The sequence below is a fragment of the Capsella rubella genome, unplaced genomic scaffold (assembly GCF_000375325.1).
Source record: "Capsella rubella cultivar Monte Gargano unplaced genomic scaffold, Caprub1_0 scaffold_2, whole genome shotgun sequence".
NCBI classification, from domain to species: Eukaryota; Viridiplantae; Streptophyta; class Magnoliopsida; order Brassicales; family Brassicaceae; genus Capsella; species Capsella rubella.
In genome coordinates, this window is record NW_006238922.1 from 2,665,689 (window position 1) to 2,674,250 (window position 8,562).

General features: G+C 36.0%; 2 protein-coding genes across 2 annotated transcripts; both read left to right on the forward strand.

Annotated features, from left to right (window-relative positions):
• Positions 1–1,090: 1,090 nt before the first annotated feature.
• LOC111831845 lies at positions 1,091–2,146 on the forward strand. The gene is made up of 2 exons (XM_023787090.1): positions 1,091–1,335; positions 1,607–2,146. Exons 1-2 carry the CDS (start codon positions 1,326–1,328, stop codon positions 2,074–2,076), a joined length of 480 nt encoding a protein of 159 aa, XP_023642858.1. The 5' UTR covers positions 1,091–1,325; the 3' UTR covers positions 2,077–2,146.
• A 1,489-nt stretch (positions 2,147–3,635) lies between these two features.
• On the forward strand, positions 3,636–6,931 carry LOC17896199 (putative disease resistance protein At1g58400). The gene is made up of 5 exons (XM_023788049.1): positions 3,636–4,515; positions 4,618–4,764; positions 4,940–5,122; positions 5,219–6,669; positions 6,849–6,931. The coding sequence occupies exons 1-4, from the start codon at positions 3,636–3,638 to the stop codon at positions 6,637–6,639; spliced, it is 2,631 nt and encodes an 876-aa protein (XP_023643817.1). The 3' UTR covers positions 6,640–6,669; positions 6,849–6,931.
• The last annotated feature ends 1,631 nt before the right edge of the window (positions 6,932–8,562 follow it).

Consider the following 8,562-nt stretch of genomic DNA (forward strand, 5'->3'; position numbering starts at 1 on the left):
ATACAGGAGATCTGATCATCTTGAGGTTATTGGATATACAGATTCAGACTATGCCGGATGCGTTGATAGCAGAAAATCGACGTTTGGATATTTGTTCCTATTAGCTGGAGGAGCAATATCGTGGAAAAGTGGGAAGCAGTCTATTATTGCTTCTTCCACTATGGAGGCTGAATTTGTGGCATGCTTTGAGGCCACAGTTCACGCGTTGTGGTTGCGGAACTTTATCTCAGGGCTTCGAATTGTCGACACCATAGAGAAGCCGCTGAGAATTTACTGTGATAATTCTGCAGCTGTCTTCTTTTCAAAGAATGACAAGTACTCGAAAGGTGCTAAACACATGGAGATAAAGTATTTGTCTGTCAAAGAAGAAGTTAAGAAACATAGAGTGTCTTTTGAGCATATAAGGACGGAGATGATGGTCGCAGATCCGTTAACCAAGGGATTAGCACCCATGGCGTTCGTTGGCCATGTAGAGCGTATGGGTGTTATCGATAAGTCTTTGCTGTTTTGATTATAGAATGCTTATTATGTGAGTGACACTATGAATTCACTAAAAGTTATGTTTCTTTTAATTAAAGACGTTATCATTAAAGTATGTGTACACATTTACGGTTTATAGATAACATGAGTATTTTGAGAATTAAGGTTCTTCTCAATATAAAAGAACAATATAGAATTAGAATTGGTTTGTGATACATGGAAGGGAACATGTCGCTCAATGACGTGTGACCGCCATGATTCGATCAGTTTTAATTTTATTTAAATAATTAAAGATCAAATGAGTTTGATATTAAAGTGCGCATTAAAGTTAATAAACTATTAATTAGACACAAAGGCCAAGTGGGAGAATGTAAGAATATTTTATATTAAGTGTGGCTTGTGTGTCTTCTGGTTTATTTATGAAGTTCAAATTCATATTAATCTTATGGATTCTAATATTAGGGACGACACCGTGATGAATCGGTTTCGATTAATGAATTAGAATTCGGGTGTATTGATAACCCTCTTCCCTTGCCTTAACTATATTATATAAGTCATATATATTATTGTATATATTATATTTATGCATTATTAAAGAGGTGGTTATTATAAACCAACACAACTCTCTGGAAAGATGCAATATACATGTATATATATGTGTGGTGTTGAAAAGTGACTCTCTACGGTCGTTGTTCTCATTGAGAGGGAAAACACCACTGATTAAAAACAACAAAAGAGATTAGTGATCTTCTTCATCAAAGATCACAGGAAAGCAATAAGGAGTAAGGGAAGAAGAAATCAATCTGTGAAGAAGACTTGAATCCATCATCAAACCCAATCAAGCAATGGATCAAGGTTAGTGTTTCTTCTTTCATAAGAAACTGTTCATGGTTGAATTAAATTAAATCTAGATGATCTTTGGGATTTAGATTTCATGATAGAAATCATAAAGTTAGATTAATATCATTTACCCATAAAAGTCATGAACATCCCCTTTTCATATGCACATCTTATAGCGGCAAAAAAGAGATCATTTGCAAGGGTTGCAATAAAAGATGTTCAAAATCTTACTTACAGTGTAGTGTATGTGAATTTTCTATGTGTTATGAATGCACTACCATTCCAGATGAGATCAACTACAAATATGATGAGCATCCACTCACTCTCTGCTACGGAGAAACCATGGATGACACACACTGGTGTGAGATGTGTGAGAAGAAATTAGATGCAACAAAATGGTTCTACGTATGCAACAAATGTTGCACCACCATCCACCTCCAATTCATATTTGGATCCTCTGTTTGTATGAAGCCCGGTTCCTCGTTTTATGAAAAAGATCTTTTCCTCAGTGTATTTCGCAACAGTAGTAACACTCGACCAACTTGCGACAGTTTTTATTACCGCTGCAAAGACTCTATCAACTATAAACAAGTTTCGACTAGGACTGTTTTCAGATACATTGGAAACAATTGGTGTGAGGTAGATCCTTACACAGACTCTATCATCTACAAACAAGATACATTCTCAATGCTTTCCAGAGATAATCGCAACACACAGCCTAGGACAAGTGTTATTTGTTCTTTGGACTGTTTATGAAAAAATAACATATTCAACTATTACATGTACTTTGAGGTTTGTATTAATGTTGAACAGCTTGTCAACAACATCGTCCACATCTCTTTTTCTCGTAGTGGCTCAATATATTCAGAATTTTGCCTTCCAGATTAAACTTTTAAATTTTGTTGTGTGTATGAATTGTAATTCCTTGTATTATCTTCTATTTAAAGGAAAGACGAGCAAGCGCGCCACAAAAAGAAACAAGCAAATTTGGACCAAAACACCTTTTTAATTTTTTTGGACAAAACCATGAATTTAGATAGAATAGTAGTATTTGTCCAAAAAAAAAGACAGAATAGTAGTCGGATTGGAATATGTTATTTTTTTTGTCGTTATAGTACCGTACGGTCAATTAAGATTAATCATATATTTAAATAATGAATTTAGATAGAATAGTAGCATAAAAAGTGAGTAAATGGTAATGTATAATGAGTTTTGAAATATATGAATACAAAAAAATTTAAAAGTGCCGTTGGAAAATTGTCATATTCTGGTGCGGACTACCATTGTTAGTGGCGGAGATGCCAACAGTGGTTAAGGTTTCGTCAAAAAAGAAGTTGAAAGTGCAAATCCTCAGTGACTTTTCTTTTTTTTCGCAGCACCATTCCTCACTTGGTTGAACTTGAAACATGAATTTCTTTGTATATTTATGCTTTTCTAATTTTTATGGTCACATATCTTTAAGAATATATATATGTGATTATTATAAAAACATGGTTAATAGCCTTTTTACAAAAGAGTTGACTGACTCTAGACTTCTAGTAATTGTTTTCCAAAGAGTAGATATAATTTGGATAATTTATAACGGATAGTGTTACAAGAATTCGTTATTATTATTATTTTTTTTATGTAATGTTGGTGAGCTGTTGTTAATTGGAAACTGCATTGTTATCTATTTATCCTAGTGGGCAACATGGTTTTCTTGTATTCAAGAGTCAACCCAATCTATACAAGTTGGTAAACACAAACCAAGTCATGAAGATGTGTCCTCTTGTTTTTTTCCCCTATATTATACCAAAGTTATATCGTGCATATATTTATTTTACTTTTGTCTTATTTCATTTTGTCAATTGCTCAGCACTTTGCACGATCTCATTTTATTTGCAAATTGTTTTGCACAGTCTTCTTATTAATATTTGAATAATCGCTGATTCACATAACATAATTTGAGAGTTAATAACTAAAGAACAACAATCAATCTTCTTCCTAAAGCCGACGACCGAGAGTTCCTTGGCACATTCAAGAGGTTAGTCATTTTACAATCTTGAATGTTAATGTCCTTTGTTCGAACATAATTGATAACACTTGCACGTTACAATTAAAACTATGAATTTAGTTTGTGGTCTAGTTCATCGTACAAAGTAATTTTAGATGCAATATTAATGCTTTATCGTTGATCTCTGTGAGCATAAAATTCCTCATCACCTTTAAAGATTTGATTGTAAACTTGAAACACCATCCTTCTGTTTTACTCTTTACGATGTTCTTCAATAGTACGTAGCTTGATTCCTTATAACATTTCTTAAGCAGGAGTCATTATGGCTAGGGAACTTGTATCATTCGGAGTACAAAAGCTTTGGGACCTATTATCCCAAGAATACGAGCAATTTCACGGAGTTGATGATCAAGTTACTGACCTAAAACGTGATCTAAGTTTGTTAAGCTGTTTTCTAAAAGATGCAGATGAAAAGAAACATACAAGCGCGGTGGTGAAAAACTGCGTTGACGAGATCAAGGAAATTATCTATGATGCTGAGGATATCATTGAAACTTTTCTTTTGAATGAAGAATTAGGAAAAACAAGTGGATTCAGAAAGCGGGTCAAAAAATTCGCTTTCACTATCGTCGATCGTAGGGAACTTGCTTCTAATATTGGAGGCATAAGTAAGAGGATCACCAATGTTATTCGAGATATGAAAAGTTTTGGAGTACAACAGATGATTGTTGATGGAAGCAGCCATTCAAATCCCCAACAAGAAAGACAAAGGGAGATGCGACAAGAATTTGCTAGGGACTACGAAAGCAATCTTGTTGGGCTTGGAAGAAAAGTAAAGAAATTGGTTGGATATTTTGTCAAGAAAGATAACATTCAAGTTGTTTCTATCACTGGGATGGGTGGTGTTGGTAAAACCACCCTTGCTAAACTTGTTTTTAATCATGAGATGGTTAAGAAAAAGTTTGATGGACTCGCATGGGTGTGTGTTTCACAAGAATTTACCCGAAAGCTTGTGTGGCAAACAATCTTGCGAGATCTTAGACCCAATGAAGAGGAAAAGAAAATTTTGGAGATGACAGAATCAACACTCCAAGACGAACTATTCCGTTTATTAGAGACATCTAAATCATTGATTGTGCTAGATGACATATGGAGAGAAGAAGATTGGGACCGAATCAAGCCAATATTTCCACCGGAAAAAGGTAAACTTTCTCTATGATACTTAATAGAAAGAGATGAAAATAATGCATACTCATTATGCTCTTTGTGTTTGGATATTATGAAAGGAATATATTTTTCTACAGGTTGGAAGGTGCTACTTACTTCTCGAAATAAGAGTGTTGCAGTACGTGGTGATACAACATTTATTAACTTTGAATCAGAATGCCTGAGTATTGAAGAAAGTTGGACACTTCTTCAACTAATAGCATTTCCAAAGAGAAATTCTTCCGGTAAGTATTTAATAACAAAAATTATATATTTGATGATAAAAAATGTTCTGTTAGGATGATCACAACATAATCGTCTTACTTGGTTTTGATATTTTTTCATACAACCGGTTGAACTGTATTATTGATTTATATTACAAAATGTAGTATTACTTAACTTGGAAAAATTGTTGTGCAGGATTTATGGTTGATGAGGAAATGGAGGATATGGGTAAGGAAATGATAAAACATTGTGGTGGATTGCCTTTGGCTATCAAAGTGTTAGGAGGTTTTTTAGCTGCAAAATATACAATGCTCGACTGGAAAAGAGTATTTGAGGATATTGGATCTCGTAGCATGGGAAGAATTAATTTAATTGATGGTAACAACAGTTCCGTTTACCATGTACTATGTATGAGTTTTGCAGAGTTGCCAAGTTATTTGAAGCATTGCTTCCTCTACCTGGCCCATTTTCCAGAAGATGATGAAATAGATGTGTCTAGTTTGGCTTACTATTGGGCAGCAGAAGGAATACTCAAACCTAAGAATTTCGATGGAGAGACCATTCGAGATATTGGAGACAGCTACATAGACGAGTTGGTGAGGAGGAATATGGTTATTTCTGAAAGAGATAATAGGACTTTGAGGTTTGAAACTTGTCATTTGCATGACACAATGAGAGAACTTTGTTTAGTTAAAGCCAAAGAAGAGAACTTCCTACACATTGCCGGTACCTGCTCCCAGACCATAGGCTCTCAATCTCTTTGTAGATCTCGCAGACTTGTCTGCCAGTATCCTACTAAATTACATGTTGAGAGAGACATAAATAGTTTTAAACTTCGATCTCTTCTTATTGTCTTGGATTGCTATGGAGAAAGTTGGATGCTATCAGGTTCAAGCTTTAAAAAGTTAGAACTTCTGAGGGTTTTAGATCTCTACAAAGTCGAGTTTCAAGGAGGGAAGTTACCTGATGGCATTGGAAAGCTCATCCACTTAAAATTTTTAAGCTTAAAAGAGGCTAAGGTATCTCGTCTACCTTCTTCTCTGGGAAACCTAATGTTGTTGATCTATTTAAATATCAATGTATATATGGGACACATGGAACCTATATTTGTACCAAATGTCTTGATGGGGATGCAAGAGTTAAGATATCTTGCATTACCAACTCTTATGCATAAGGATACAAAGTTGGAATTGAGTAAGCTAGTAAACTTGGAGACCTTGGAAGAATTTACAACAGAGACCAGCAGCGTAAATGATCTTCGTGGTATGGTCAGGTTGAGGAGTCTTGCAATAACTTTAACTAGTGATACTACTCTTAAACCTCTATATGCGTCAATAGGTGGACTGAGACACTTGGAAAATCTTGAGATAGATGATCACAGGTCTAACATCATGGAGGGACTTGTATTGGATTTTGTTCATCTCAAAAAGCTGAGATTGTGTATGTATATGCCAAAGCTTCCTAGAAAACAACACTTCCCTTCTAACCTTACCACCATATCTTTAGACGGTTGTCGTTTGGTGGACGATCCGATGCCAAGTCTAGAGAAGCTGCTTCACTTATATGAGGTCAAGTTAATTTATAATTCTTTTTGTGGGAAGAGAATGGTTTGCTCGGGAGGTGGATTTCCTCGATTGCACAAGCTTAGATTATCTGGATTAGATAGATTGGAAGAGTGGATAGTAGAAGAAGGTTCGATGCCCATGATTCATACTGTGTCTATTTGGGGTTGTCAAAAGTTAAAGAAGGTTCCAGCTGAGCTGCTATTCATCTCTTCCTTAAATCATCTAAACATGGACAAGCATTGGGAGGAGCAATTTCTGGAAGGTGGTGAAGATTACTACAAAGTCTTGCACATTCCTTCTATTACATTCCGAGCGACCTATGACGAATGAGGCTCTAAGCAGTAACACACTATATACCAGGTAAAATGTTATTTCCCTCATACCCAAATATCAAGTATTATCTAGAGATATATATATATATGTTTTATATGTTCCTTATTATCACATTTTTTAGTCAGAAAAGTAAAATGATGCTTTGATAATGTTATCTGTTATATGCTTTGATTGATTTTTTTTTTTTGGATTCTTTTGTTTTGTAGACAATTCTTTTCCTAGGCGAATTTGTTATCAAACTTGATCATTCGGGAAGAAAAACAAATTGTATTTATGCCTTAATATCTATATATGTATCATGAGAAAATAACAAAAATAGTTTGCTCTTACTATTATATCAATAAGGGGATCACAAATAGTTTCCAGGTTTCTTCTCTTCTGATTTATCTATCTTTTTCATAAGAATTTGTACTCTTAATATTCGTCAACGACGATTGTACTGTTTTTTTTTTAACGCTGAATAATTTGATTAATAAGAAGGAATGGTTCAATACAATAATGAAATATGATAAAACATATGATGAAATTAAAAAACCGGTCTTCTGTCGCGTTCAATGCGGTCTTGTAACCACGACGGTCCTCCTAAAGCCATATAAGAAGTCAGCCTCCCATCCCGTGTTACACTACAAGCAATCTCCCTAGCCAATAAATTAGCTTTCGGTGAAGAAAGGTGAAAGGAAACCTTTCTCATCACCCGTATTACTTGTCCAATCTTGGATAGAATGGCCCGATACTTGGGCCATAGAGGTGGATTCTTGAGAGCTTCCCAAGCTGCATTGCAGTCTAACCAAATCTCACAGATGTCACAATGTATATCCTGTAGACTTGATAGGCTCCAAAGAATACATTTCAGCTCAGCCACAATTCGGTTAGAACAAGGTATGAATGCATCTCTCGCATGGAAAAGGACATCACCAAGATGATTCCGTAGCACCCAAGCACCACCACAATGAGACGAGTCGTTTACCCAAGAAGAATGTATATTACATTTGCTAAATCCTTGGGCTGGTGGCTGCCAGAATCTCGATGTTACTCCCATGTCCTGTACTCTATTCCGAGCTTCCAAATCACGGTTGCCCTGCTGAGTACACCATTCCTCCATGTCGTTCATTGCCTTGACCAAAATGATGTGAGGGTTGAAAGCTTGTTGGGAAAACACAACACCATTCCGAGCTTTCCAAATCTCCCATAACAACCATGGCACCATTGTTCGTAATTTCTCTGTAATCTCAGTCCTTGCCATCAAAGCTAATACATAATTGATATTCTCCATGAGTTCCGATGAAAAGCCTTGAGGAGGAATTGGTAGTCCACTCACAGTCCACACTTGTATAGCCATATCACATTCAAACAACACATGAGAGACAGTCTCCTCATCTATCTTGCAAACTTGACACAATGGATTTGTATTGATTCCATGTCTTCTAAGGCACTCACTAACTGCTAATGCTCCGGAAAGAACACGCCAAATGAAGAGCTTGATTTTTGGCTGAGTCTTTAAAGCCCAAACTTTCTCTTTTAGTTCATTACTTTGTTGCTGAGTCGTCGAAATCTGCTCCAGCAACTCACGATCATGAGACAATAACCAATATCCGCTTTTAACAGAGTAGTTCCCGTCTCGCGTGAAAGCCCAAATTACCCGATCAGAAAACGCAGTTGCAGGTGGAAAGGAGCGAATCTTGTTAACATCACAAGGTAGAAAAAACTCATTCAAGAGTTGACAATCCCACTCACCTTGTGAAGTTATAAGAGCTGCAACCTTTAGATTAAGATCCATCATCGTCTCCTTGTTGTAAGGTCTTCTCGGAGAGCCATCGAAGATCCACTTGTCGAGCCAAACTGAAGTCGTAGCTCCATTACCCACCGACTTTAATAAACCTTTCTCAAGTAGTTCGCGACCAAAAATGATGCTCCGCCAAG

Excerpts from the sequence above, each read along its gene's own strand:
- LOC17896199 (XM_023788049.1), top strand. The coding sequence starts at position 3,636 with ATGGCTAGGGAACTTGTATCATTCGGAGTACAAAAGCTTTGGGACCTA. Across the intron at positions 4,516-4,617 it reads AATATTTCCACCGGAAAAAG|GTTGGAAGGTGCTACTTACT; the intron begins GTAAACTTTCTC and ends ATTTTTCTACAG. Across the intron at positions 5,123-5,218 it reads AAGAATTAATTTAATTGATG|AAGATGATGAAATAGATGTG; the intron begins GTAACAACAGTT and ends CCCATTTTCCAG.